The sequence below is a fragment of the Capsella rubella genome, unplaced genomic scaffold, assembly GCF_000375325.1.
Source record: "Capsella rubella cultivar Monte Gargano unplaced genomic scaffold, Caprub1_0 scaffold_2, whole genome shotgun sequence".
Classification (NCBI taxonomy): Eukaryota; Viridiplantae; Streptophyta; class Magnoliopsida; order Brassicales; family Brassicaceae; genus Capsella; species Capsella rubella.
Window position 1 is genome coordinate 1,810,301 of NW_006238922.1, and position 13,682 is coordinate 1,823,982.

Sequence of the window (13,682 nt, forward strand, 5' to 3'; positions counted from 1 at the left end):
CATGATATAACAAAAAAATCGATCTAACAAGGAATTGGGAGGGCATATGGCAATCCCATTCCTCTCTACTACATGTAGCAAATTAACTAACAAACAAGTAATCATACCATCATTTGCATGCCAATGATCGTTACCAAAACCGAACCCATGACATAGGTTAGAAACGAGTGATTTTGTACATTAAACAGATTGCTACAAGCAAGATTTTGAGTTTGGCAACTCAGATAAACAAAACTTAAATCAAACCACGAAGTCACGAACCCAAGAAACCTACAAGAAGACAGTTTGCTAGAGTTTCGTTACTTAGCATACCGTTTTCGTAGAGTTGAGGAACTTGTTCATTCCCTTTTTTAGCTTTGCTTCATCAATTGGGCCATAACATCCGATAGCCCATTTTCTACTATCTTTTTTTTGGGTCACCAGCCCATTTCTACAATCTTTAATCGTAAATGTTTTTATATTTTTTCATAAACATCAGATGCGATTGTATCCGAGCGACATTCGAAAAGTATAAACCAATCATTCTAGCTCAGTCCCACACCAACAAGTCAATGACTACGTTTATTTTGCATCTGATTTCAGACGTTGTTGTGGTTCCAAATCGAATCTTTCCAGGAAAAGCAAAAACATATCCAGCAGAAAAGTCATATATACTCAAATTCGTTTATTAAGTGATGTAGTTTTCTTACTTTTTACTGTTAGTTACAAATTAGTGTATATAACGACCAAAAAAAGAAAAAAAAAAAGCAAATTAGTGTATCTTTAGTAATTTTACTGTTACCGGTAACTGAATATTCTCACGTTAAACTCCATATAATTTCGTTTTATTATTATAACTGAATATTTTCACCTACAAAATCCAAACTAATCTCCAAATCTTGTAAAAACAGTAGATATTTTTTAAAATCATATCTAAATATCTACAATGATTAACCACGATTAGACTCGAATATTAATATTTTAAGTTTAGATATTTTAGGTGAAAAAAAATCTAAACCAAATCGACATCAAAATAGTAATCATTAAAGAATAACATTTAGTCATTTAGATATGATAAAATTTTAACTAGGGGTTAGCATTTCGGTTTGTTATCAGATCGGATTGAGACTCGGTTTAATTCGATTAAAGTTATTAGTTTCTTTCGGTTATTTCGATTTGGTTTGGTGTTGCAAAACAAACAAAAAACAAATTAATCGAATTGACACAATTATTTAGCATTTGTTAGAAGTAGTTTTCGTATTCTTTTTGGTTCGTTAGTAAATCAAAGGATACACTAGGTTCGGATCCGCGCTATAGCGCGGGGGAAATAATTACATATATATAACTTTTAACGGATTAGAATATGTTACATTTTAATTTTGTTACAGCACAGTCGATTACGGTAAATCATATATATGTATAATAAATTTAAATAAAATAATAAAGGAAAAAGCAAGTAAATAATCATATACTGAGTTCTGATACAATTAAAAACACAGTGAAAATTTAACAGCACAAAATAATATTTGTCGATAAATTATTTATTTGACCATTTTTGTAGTAAAAGTAGGAATATACGTCAAATTTACATATTTACAATATATTTTTTGGAAGTTCAACCCGTAACGGAATTCATTTCGTAAAAAATATTATTCGTAACTCGCTTTATCATTATAATTGTGATTTAACAAACTACCTGTGAATTATCTAAAATTTACGTAGTTTGATATATAATATATTTTATCAATAAAAATTATGTCTCCAAAATTACATTTATGTTTTCAAAAAAATATTTCAATATTTTAAATTCTAAAAGTTTTATATATTTGAACCTTTTATTTATAATATTTTGAAACTATTTGAAATTTTAAAAATGCTCATGTAACAATGGTTTTAATATTGGTCATACTTATAATGATTTGAAACCATTGTCCAAAATATTTAATCGAGTGTAGTTGAGTATTATATGTCCGTTTTGAAAAATTCAAATTGCAACATATTACAAAAAAAAGTTAAATTTTTATTAAATATTTATATTATATAGTATAATATCATAAATTAAAAATAATATCAAATAAAAGTAAAAGAAGAACAATATTTTTTAAATAGATTGTATTAAATTAGTTAGAGAAATATTAGTAAAGCCTATAATTAGTTATGGAAATAATATAATCATAAAATTAGATTTGGAAAGTATCCGGTGTATGTATCCAAACCCATTAATCTATCCAACTTTAAAAGATCCAATTACAAATTTTGGGTAATTTTTTGAAATTAACACGACCCGTAAGCACTTTTTGTACTTCTCTTTTACTAATATAGGGATACACAATTCTAACAAAATAAAATGTTATTAATCGGCAAATTGCATTAAAAAGGAAAAAAGAGAGGATAAAACAAGTATAAACGCAATTCTGTTAAACCATTAATAACTAAACAAAATCCTTTTCACAAATAGCGACGTCTCAGTCAGCAAAGGAAACTTTGAAAATTTAAATTTAATTTAAGTTCCTTCCACATTAATTAATTATTAAATATACTTCTTTAATTAAATATTATTGTTATAAAAAAATAAAATAAAATAAAAAGGCATCGTGACTTCGTGAGAAGAAGCCAGCAAGGAACGATGGCTTCATCATCATCATCATCATCATCATCATCATTGTAAACCGTAATCATATCTTCTCTTACCCTTTTATTCTTCTTCTTTCGCTTTTGCTTTTTTCGTATCTCTCCCTCTTTCATTCCCATTCTCATTCTCATTCTCCGCCTTTCTCTTTTACCAATCGCGAAAAATCTCTGAAATCGCATCTTTGATTTTTTTTTGTTTTCTTGGGTCTTTGTTTCTTAATTTTCATCGGTGTGTCTATGTATCCATGAACTGAAGTTGAATTATTTAGGGGAGATTTTGCTTTTTTTTTTTCTTTTTGTTTGTTTTCTGGGTTTGTGTTGTGGAAATTAGGGTTTTTGTTTAGATTTCGTTGCGAGTAAAAAAAAAATGGACAAGTACGAGCTTGTTAAAGACATCGGTGCTGGGAATTTTGGAGTGGCTAGGCTCATGAGAGTCAAAAACTCCAAAGAACTCGTTGCTATGAAGTACATCGAGCGTGGCAATAAGGTCAAAATTGCATACTTTTGTCTTCTTAGATCAACGATTTTGAGTATGTAATCTTGATCTTTCTTTTTTGTTTTCTGGGTTTGATTTTTTTTTTTTTTGGTGAATTAATAATAGATTGATGAGAACGTGGCGAGAGAGATTATTAATCATAGATCACTTCGTCATCCTAATATAATCCGGTTTAAAGAGGTAAAGTGTTTGGAATTTTTGCTACAAGCTTCATTGGTGGTAATGATCTTGCGGAAGGATGTGTTTTTAAGTTTTTGTTGTTTTCAGGTGGTTTTGACACCAACGCATATCGCCATTGCTATGGAATATGCTGCTGGCGGTGAGTTATTTGAGCGTATATGTAGCGCTGGAAGATTCAGTGAGGATGAGGTGAGTTGCTTCTCTTGGTCATTTTATAAGTCATGGTGGTTTACTAAATTGATCAGTTTCAGAGTTGTATGTGGTTTGAGATTAGTTGAGAGGAGGAAAGAGGAATATGTGTTTGTAAAGCGTTTAAAGCAGCTTCTCGGATTATGATAGCTTTTTGTGCAACATCTTTTGTTATTTCAGGCAAGATACTTTTTCCAGCAGCTTATATCTGGAGTCAGCTATTGCCACGCTATGGTAAGGGTATCAAAATGGCTCACGCAGATTTATTTATTTTAACTTTACAGTTATACAAATCCTTCTGCGGTATCTCTGTGCGTTCTGTACTCACGTTATTTCCTTCATTGTCACAGCAAATATGCCACAGAGATCTGAAGCTTGAAAATACCCTCTTGGATGGAAGTCCTGCTCCACGTCTGAAGATCTGTGATTTTGGTTATTCCAAGGTCTGGCATCTATCCCATAGCACGCACTTGATTTCTTAAATTTTTTTGTCATAACTAGCTCCTTGTTTGTACTCTTTACCTCCATTTGCGAGGGGCCTTGTCACTAATCACTTGGCTGTTTCTCTTCTTTTTTTTAGTCCTCGCTGTTGCACTCTAGGCCCAAATCAACTGTTGGAACTCCTGCATATATTGCACCTGAGGTTCTTTCTCGCAGAGAGTATGATGGCAAGGTAATCTTATTGGTTTGATAGTAGTGGTATATCTAAGTGTGCTAAGCACCTTGATAGCGACAAACATCCCGTGTAGTAATATAGCTCTTTGAACTTTTGATCATGCATAATATTTTGATACATTAAGAAAGCTCAGATAATCCCAAACTTAGCAGAAATCTGCTGTGGCTTTGGTAGATTTGGGCACTCATTTACTAAGGGATTTAGTAAGATCTGTCTTTTATTATTATCCATGACCAGATGCATTTATCATCTAATTTGTTTCCCATCCCTTGCTTGCCTTTTCTGTCTCTTGTGTGTATTTAGTCAATGATAATTGTGAGCTTTCTAACCCTGAGCCATCCATATAAAATAAATGGACAGCTTTTTGGAAATGGATCGTATTCCAAATGTTCATCTTAACAGAAGCAAAGACTATGAAATTGTTATGATCTAATTTGTGTGGATTTGGAAGCATTGTCATGGAAACCATCAATAGTTTGTACTTATATTTGTTCATTCATTCAGATGGCTGATGTATGGTCTTGTGGTGTGACTCTTTATGTGATGCTGGTGGGAGCATACCCATTTGAAGACCAACAGGATCCTAAGAACTTCAAAAAAACGATACAAGTAGGTTTCGTTATTTTTGCACTCTTTGCTTTAAGAAATGGCACGACCCACTAATTGTTGAGCCACATTGCTATAGAGAATAATGGCTGTCCAGTACAAGATCCCTGACTATGTCCACATCTCACAAGATTGCAAGCATCTCCTCTCCCGAATATTTGTTGCCAACTCAATCAAGGTATCACTCTCTCAGAAAACTAGCTTAATCCATCCTGCGAGAGATAATTGCTTGTGTAATTAATTTATCGTTCTTTCTGCAGAGGATTACCATAGCTGAAATCAAGAAACACCCATGGTTCCTAAAGAACCTGCCAAGGGAACTTACAGAGACAGCGCAAGCTGCATACTTCAGGAAAGAAAACCCGACATTCTCTCTCCAGAGTGTCGAAGAGATTATGAAGATTGTTGAAGAGGCGAAAACTCCTGCTCCGGTTTCTCGATCCATAGGAGCATTTGGGTGGGGAGGAGTAGAAGATGCTGAGGAAAAGGAGGAAGATGCAGAGGAGGAAGAGGTTGAGGAAGTAGAGGAAGAAGAAGAAGAAGACGATGAAGATGAGTATGAAAAGACGGTGAAGCAAGTTCATGCTAGCATGGGAGAAGTCCGAGTCAGTTAGAAACACCCAAAAAAAAATGAAAAAAAGTTTGGTTTTCTTTTCAAGAAAGTTTTCTAAAACCAAAAAGGAAACGGTGTTCGTTGGTCTGTCGAATTTGTCTTTTGCAAAGTTATTTAAGAAATTTATTTTATAAATCGCAAAATTTCATTCAGATATCTCATAAACCTAAATCCCTCGATAAGTAAAATATCAGAAAAACGGATTCAAACTCAGCTCAAATCACAATTTCAATTTACAACACTTTGTTTTACTTGTCAAATTTAAATTTCGTATAGTAATATTTTGCATGTTATATTTGTCTTTGAGAGGTGGTAATATAGGAAATATTGATCGTTGTTGTTTTTAAAAGGAAGAATTTAAAAAATCGATATGGAATTATTTTCCTCAAAATTCAAAATATATTTGTTTTTTGATGTCTGTGTGAGGACTGAGGAGAGTGAAGCTTTAACTATCCCGCCATACGGGAATCGCAGAAATCTGTAATTGGAGACGGGCTCTTTCTTCTCTCTCGCCTCGAGACTTGACCGGAAAAGCTTCGCCCCCAGAGTTCATCGACGCCGGAGTTTCACTATCCGCCGCAGAAGCAAAGAGAGTTTCATCGATTTGGAAATGTAATCTCGATCTTCTCAAATTCCCAGTCATGTTTCTTAGGGTTTTTTCTTCGCTTTTTCTCACACCGATGCGTTTCTCACCTGCGAATATGATTACTGCTGCTAAGTTTTGTGTATTTTGCTCGGTGTTCTGTGTGTTAAGATAGGCATCTTCGTTAGTCATAGTAGATCGCTTCATCTCCGAGTTGGAGATCTATTTTAGTTTCTGGATTTGGTTAGTTCTTCGTTCGCCTGAAGAGATCAAAGTTGCAGATTATGAAATTCGTTTTGGAGTAAGCATTGTAGTTTCCATAGCGAACATAGATCACAGCTACAATTCGGTATCTTAAGTTGGTGATATTACGCAATTCCTGCAGTTTTTGCTACAATGTTTAATCAGCACTAATCATAATGCTACTTCTTTTGTTTGTTTTCTTCTGAAGTGTGGTGTTGAAGGAAGAAGATAACATTGTTGGAAGCTCTTCTTCATGTTTAAACTATGAACGGTGCCTTTAAAATAAGGCAAAATTGATCTTCATCTCTGTACAATTTTGGCTTATTAATAATTTCTCCGATTCTTCTAGTTTAATCTGCCTAATTGTCTCATTTTGCCACTGTTAAATGCAGGAGGAGTCATTTCCCTGAAGTTGATAAATCCAGAGGTCAATTTACTCAAACAAATTGGTCGGCACATGCCAAGGCTTTTGAGTGTATACCATCCTTGAATAATTTTATGGGCTCCAACTTCCTTTACTCTATAGAAAGTCAAAAGCCAGGACGAGTTAGAGAAATAGCTGCAACAAGGTATTGCAATATGTTCTTTTGAGGACAATCAGCTCTTTCTCTCTTTTGATGCTGTGCCTGTCTTTTCTTATCCCTGGGTCCAGTTCTGCAGTTGTTTCGTTTCTACTGATGATTACTTATTACTAACTCCCCTGAATTTAAGGATAGTGTTCCACCACGCTATATCATCTAGATTTTCTAGCCGTTTGAATCTGTGTCACTGCTTGTTATGATTCTGAATATAGGTAAGCTTGAGCTAGAATACGGCTGTTGCTTTTTATTTGAAAATTCCCTAGTCAAATGTATGGATTCATTCTTCAGATACATCCAACACCTCCAATTAAGAGAGAGTTAGCTGCTCTCTAGTAAATAAATATCAATGATGGGAACTCCGTTTCAGCTGCCTTTAGGTATCAATTTATTAGCTGAAGTGTCCTACGTGTATCTGAAAACTTGTTTCCCTCTATGTCTAGGTCAATTGAAAACAGCTCCCCTCTAACTGTGCAAACTTTGGCACGGCCACGAATTGAAAAGGTAATATAGTTGAAGGAAAACCTTTGCTATATCTTAATCCTTTCGGCATGTTTATTATGAAGGATTTTTTTCTATAGATTATTTTCTTTCATTTCCTCTCTCCGAGTAGATAATTTAGGCCACCATAGGGTCTGAATTCTCGTTTTTGTTGGATTGATTTTCCCTGACAGAGAAGCCTTATTTCAATCATTGTACATATATATATAACTTGAGTTGTTATCCAATTTCTTCAGGCTTGGTGTACCCTTAATCATTCACTGAATAATACCTATTTGAGACCTGGAATTACTCCTGCAATTGATGATGGCAGCACTGATTGTTCATCTTCGACGAAAGGATCCATTGCTAAAGTTACATCCACTACTGATGGATCTTTCTACGCACACAATCATCCAGAGCATAGTCAACGGAGTGTAAGAGGCATTGCAAAAGCGTTTGACAGTTTCTCCTCCTCTTCGGTAGGTGAAGATAAAATAACTATTGGCAAGGTTTCACAGTTAAAGGATGAGATTAGAGATTCAGTAACCGGATATAAATACACCAATGGGATGCCACCAATCAAAAGTGCCACACACCAAGCTAGGCTGGTGGAACCTAGGGAAGCTAGTCTTGATGAGATTGATTATGATGACATAAGTGAGGTAAAGTTTTTTCCTTGTGGGCAAGAACTTTTTCCTCAATTTGGATTTTGAAGTATCTCTCCGCCCTAGCCGAAGATGTTAACATATTTACTTTGGAGTTGGCACTATTTTTCAGTGGATCTAAAAGGAAATCTTTTAATATTTACTTTGCCGAATGATAGTAATAGATTGACTTCATTGTGTGCTACCTTTGGAGTGCAGATTATTGACGTGGACCAGATTGTGATGGAACACTGCCATTCAACGTATACCGCCCAACCATTAGTATCTAAGTTTACATCAACTCCATCTGTGGATATATTTGTTTCCAGAAGAGAAGAAGAGAAATGTTTGCCTCCTGAATTGTGTTCCAACTGTAGTCATGGAATAAAGGTTTGCCTACCAATTCTCACTTCCTCCATTTATTTCATAAAACAATTATGTCTCTCATTTTGTTTGCTTAATTTCTTACACAGCTAGGGCATTGTCCTGAAGCTTCAACCCATGTGGAACAAATGAAAGACACGCTGCTTGCAATATCTAATGAAATCCTCGACAATACTACCGACTTGGGCCCTGATCATTTTGAAAAGCTTCGTCAAAAGCGGTTCGCATTCCCATCACCTATCAATTATATTCCCTTTTTCTTTGCTTTGTCCATTTTGGAAATAAGTTAGCTTCATTCAGGGGCTGTGACACATTCATTCACACAGAAACCTTATTAAGAAATTATACAGCAAGAAGGAATTAGGCCTAAAGAAACATCTGATAACATGTGTGCTTTTTGATTTTTATTTTCGTTAATTGCAGAGAGTATGCTGTGAGTTCTGACGTAGTTTCTAAGCTGTTGACACTTGTATTGTTGCTAGGTTACTGTTGAAAAAGCAAATTCAGCAACTCGAAATCCTTATCCAAAATACAGAATGCGAAAAATCTCAGGGTTTGGTATTAACAGCTAATCAGAGTATTCAGTATGAAACACCTCAAACAACAAATCATCAGATGGTTTATGCGCAGACAGATTCTCGAGCTCATGTAAAAGAGCAAGGCAGAAATGTAACTGATAACTGGAATAGGCCAGAAGACTATTTATTTTCTGAAGATAGGAATGGTCTTTCATCTGGTCCTGTACAGAGGAAACAATATATTCCCGAGAATATAGATGTCACTTATACCGAGAGTTCAAATGAACAAAGGTGGAGCCGTCGTGATTTCCCTTGGACGAAAAATCTGGAGGTAACTGGTTATCTGTCTTTCGCAGTTCTTTTATTTACATCCCTCCTGTGTACTCATGTGCTACATTGCAATGATTAGGTCTATAACAAAATAGTGTTTGGAAACCACTCATTTCGACCCAACCAAAGAGAGATTATTAATGCTACAATGAGTGGTTGTGATGTTTTTGTTTTAATGCCAACCGGAGGGGGGAAAAGCTTGACATACCAGGTAATGACATCTTAACTGTTACATTGAAATGCCATGTTATTTGAAAAGTACCTCTGGCTTTTATGCTAAACTCAGACTCTTGCTTACATCCTGTAAAAAAAGCGAGATGACAGTTTCAAATTGTTTTCGAGGGTAAAAGTAAAAGTTAGTGTCTATCCTGGTGGAGGTTATACTTCAGTGTCAGAAGAGTTGTGTCTGTATTTAGAACCTCAAAACGTCTTCATAACTTCTTTTTCTCTGCAGCTCCCTGCTCTGATCTGTGCAGGAATAACTTTAGTCATATCTCCACTTGTTTCACTCATTCAAGACCAGATAATGAACTTATTGCAGGTGATGACTTTAGCAACCCCATATATATTGTTTTTGTTTTTCTATTTTTTTATAAGCTGTGCGGTCAGAGATTTTGTCCTAATTTACACTTTCGTTTCTAATTAATGGCTATAGACCAATATACCTGCTGCTTCCTTAAGTGCTGGAATGGAGTGGGCTGAACAACTAGAGATACTTCAGGAGCTAAGCTCGGAGAATTCAAAATACAAGTTACTGTATGTCACACCAGAAAAAGTGGCAAAGTGAGTGATACTTTTCTTTAGTTGTCGATTCTCAAAAAAATGTGTGCATTTAAAAATCCCACACCAGATAGGAGTGGAACAAATCAAAGCCTTAGAAGGCCTAAGCATAGATGTGGAAAGTATTGCAAGTCTTTCCTACTGTGAAAGATACTAAGAAGGTTGTCTTTCTTGGCTACAGAAGTGATTCCCTTCTAAGGCACCTTGAAAGCTTAAACTCCCGTAGTTTGCTTACTCGATTTGTTATTGATGAAGCTCATTGCGTGAGTCAATGGGGGCATGACTTTCGACCAGACTACCAGGTTAAGCCTCTTTGAAGCTTAAAATAGATAGTCCTCTTACATTGCTCGTGTCTGTTTTTAAGAAACATAACCTTCCTTTTTTTTCTCCAAAAAAATGCAATATGCAGGGTCTTGGTGTTCTGAAACAGAAGTTTCCTAACATTCCCGTCTTAGCTTTGACAGCTACTGCAACAGCCAGCGTAAAAGAAGATGTTGTGCAAGCTCTTGGTCTGGCTAACTGTGTTGTGTTCCGGCAAAGTTTTAATCGCCCAAATCTATGGTAATGTACTGAAAATAGCTTAAAACGAATTCTTCGTGTTGCTTATCATAAAACGTTGCAGGTATTCTGTTGTGCCCAAGACAAATAAGTGTCTTGAAGATATTGACAGTTTTATCAAGGAAAACCATTTTGATGAATGTGGCATCATTTATTGTCTTTCAAGAATGGACTGCGAAAAAGTCACGGATTCTTTGCAGGTTGGTAGTTTATTTACCTTTCTCTTATCTTGTTAATTTGGAGGTTTTTACATATAGTGAGTGTACCACATATAATGTGTTCCAATTTCAGGCGTTTGGCCGTAATGCGGCCTTCTACCATAGCAATATGGATCCTGGTAAACGTGCCTTTGTACAGAAAAAATGGAGCAAGGATGAAATCAATATAATATGCGCTACAGTGGCATTTGGAATGGGTAAATGAATGGTCTTTGTTATAGCCACTTTGATTGATTGAAGTTTTCTGCATGCTAACGTTGGTTTTTTCAGGAATCAATAAGCCCGATGTTCGTTTTGTCATTCATCACTCTCTACCAAAGTCCATAGAAGGCTATCATCAGGTGTTTTATTGAACATTGAATTATGAATGTTCTTGTTAGCTGATTTACATCAATTGCGTACAACCTTATAACAGCTAAAAACTCACATAGGCTAATTTTTGTTCTCATGCAAGGAATGCGGTCGTGCTGGTAGAGACGGCCAGCGGTCTTCATGTGTTTTGTATTACAGCTATACTGATTATGTAAGTTAAATAAATCTGACACAATAAAAGTTACTACTGGGAGAAATACCTACACTTTTGGTCATGTCTGTGGTTGTTTTTTCAGATTCGAGTGAAGCATATGATTAGCCAAGGAGGACTTGGCCAAGGCCATATGACAATGGGATATAATCGTAAAAGTTCAGGGAGGATGCTTGAATCGAACACCGAAAACCTTCTCCGCATGGTATATATTGGCAAGATTCCTTTTGTTTGCTTTCCAGGTTCTAACTCAACTTGCTGAGATATATTTCCAAATTTTGCTGCTTCAGGTTAGTTACTGTGAAAATGAGGTGGATTGTCGACGTTTCTTACAGCTAGTTCATTTGGGGGAAAAATTTGATTCGACAAACTGCAAAAACACATGTGATAATTGTTCCAGCATCAAAAGCATGGTTGACAAAGATGTAACTTTGATTGCAAGGCAACTGGTATAGGAATCATTTAAAAGTAATGTACTGTACCTGCTGTATGTTGTATCGTGTGATAACCACAATCTTTTGTGGCTATAGGTTCAACTGGTGAAGTTAACAGGAGAAAGGTTTTCATCAGCTCATATTGTAGAAATCTACAGGGGATCCTTAAACCAGATGGTATGTGTCAACAACGCATTTATATTTGTTTTTATTTCCGTAATTCGTTAATAAGAACCCTTGCTGTCTCATAAACCATGTGTACATTATTTTACTGGTATCCTCAAGCCCATAAATCCTATCAGTTCACTGAGCCACTTGCAAGTAATTGGCTTTCGGCTTTTAGGTAAAGAAAAACAGACATGATGCTTTGCACCTGCACGGAGCAGGAAAGCATTTGGCAAAAAGTGAAGCCTCTCGTATCTTGCACTATCTTGTGACAGAGGATATTCTCGCAGAGGGTGTACGAAAAAGTGATCTATATGGGTCTGTATCGTCGTTGCTGAAGGTATATATCTAATTTCGCTTTTTAACTATATTTGTTGTTGCTGAAAGAGATCTGTGTGGATATCTATTGTGGTTGTTGGAGGTTCTTTTTGGGTAAAATATTGGTCTATGTGCTTTCCGCTCTGGTTAATTAAGCTTGCGAATGGATGTGCCTGCGTAGAAATATATCTGTGTAGTAACATCCATTTATCTATCCTTTTATATAGGTGAACAGATCAAAGGCGGTCTCACTCCTTTCTGGAGGCCAGACTATGACAATGAGGTTTGACTTTACGCTTGAGATTTCTTTAGTATTCGCATGAACTACTTAAAACCAAATCTTCGTCATCAGTAGCGCCAACGTAGGGGGAAATGACTTTGGAACAGCAGAGCTTTAGTGTTTCTGCCTAAAAATTTATCTGCTCTTTACTCCAATGCTACTGCTGTTACTATTTGTTTTGATAAAGGTTAAATTTAATGAGATTGACATATATTTTACAGATTTCCAGTGAAAGTATTAAAGCCGAGCAAATCTACAGCAAACCCAGCCAAAGTTCCACTAAAGCAAACTACTCTTCCAATGGCAAATACTGCCCCAAAAAGTTCGGTATATATCTTCTTGAATCCGTGTTTTCCTTTTCTTGCTCAAAGTTTAAACCACCTCTCAAAGGCTAAAGGCTGCTTCATTTTCCTCACTGTTGGGATAGAATCTGTCCGACAATTTGTTCACAGCCTTAAAAAAGCTTCGTACTGATATCGTCAAAGAATCCTCAGATGTGGCGCCATACCATATATTCGGGTAAGTACATTATCCGTTTTCGTGACAATGTTTTGTTTCTTTTTTCCGGTCACAAGTAATAGAAAAACCCCTCTGTGTTTGTAGCAATGCCACGCTTCAGCAGATAAGTAAACGTCTTCCCAAAACCAAAGAGGAACTCCTCGATATCAATGGTCTAGGAAAGTAAGTATCTTTAAGCTTTTTTAGACTCTTACTCCCTCTAACCAAAGCAATGAACAAAACGTAGGGGAACTGTTGATGTTTATCTAAACTCTCAACAGAGCCAAGGTGAGCAAGTACGGTGATCGGTTATTGGAAACCATAGAATCAACCATCAACGACCACTCCAAAACCGTTCCTGGTTCAGGGAAGAGGAGAAGAGACGAGAATGTATGTCCGAATGTGGCAGACGATGATGATTCCGACTGGACTGCGAGTCAATCCCACAAAAAGGCAGTGAAGAAGAAAAAGTAACACGGTTAAATAAGCTTTACAGGTTACACAAAAAAATATATATAGATATATATATTTACAATAATAGTGATTATAAATCTGTTAAGAAAAATGGCACTCATGGGATCATAGACCGGCTCGAATTTATCAACCAGATATGCACCTAGACCGGGCACATGTCAAGCAACAGGTCATGGACCGGGATGTCATTTAGGGTTAGATTAAGCAAATCTTTGTACCTAAGAGTAGTATACAAGTACAGTGTATTATTCATGAGGGAGTAGTTTATACTTCAAGTCAATCGATACAAGTTTTTAGTGTT

The 13,682-nt window shown here is 35.9% G+C and overlaps 2 protein-coding genes across 2 annotated transcripts; both read left to right on the plus strand.

Moving 5' to 3' along the window:
* The first annotated feature begins 2,661 nt into the window (after window positions 1-2,661).
* On the plus strand, window positions 2,662-5,526 carry LOC17896470 (serine/threonine-protein kinase SRK2B). The gene is made up of 9 exons (XM_006300456.2): window positions 2,662-3,097; window positions 3,212-3,286; window positions 3,374-3,475; window positions 3,656-3,709; window positions 3,826-3,918; window positions 4,056-4,148; window positions 4,656-4,760; window positions 4,837-4,935; window positions 5,018-5,526. The coding sequence occupies exons 1-9, from the start codon at window positions 2,978-2,980 to the stop codon at window positions 5,369-5,371; spliced, it is 1,095 nt and encodes a 364-aa protein (XP_006300518.1). The 5' UTR covers window positions 2,662-2,977; the 3' UTR covers window positions 5,372-5,526.
* A 934-nt stretch (window positions 5,527-6,460) lies between these two features.
* On the plus strand, window positions 6,461-13,682 carry LOC17894579 (ATP-dependent DNA helicase Q-like 4B). The gene is made up of 25 exons (XM_023787471.1): window positions 6,461-6,483; window positions 6,589-6,765; window positions 7,218-7,278; window positions 7,512-7,919; window positions 8,121-8,291; window positions 8,375-8,505; window positions 8,768-9,134; window positions 9,213-9,344; window positions 9,588-9,674; window positions 9,789-9,916; window positions 10,095-10,215; window positions 10,323-10,474; window positions 10,536-10,671; window positions 10,763-10,886; window positions 10,960-11,030; window positions 11,144-11,212; window positions 11,298-11,417; window positions 11,503-11,661; window positions 11,743-11,823; window positions 11,990-12,151; window positions 12,357-12,412; window positions 12,631-12,736; window positions 12,837-12,928; window positions 13,013-13,090; window positions 13,189-13,682. The coding sequence occupies exons 1-25, from the start codon at window positions 6,461-6,463 to the stop codon at window positions 13,379-13,381; spliced, it is 3,405 nt and encodes a 1,134-aa protein (XP_023643239.1). The 3' UTR covers window positions 13,382-13,682.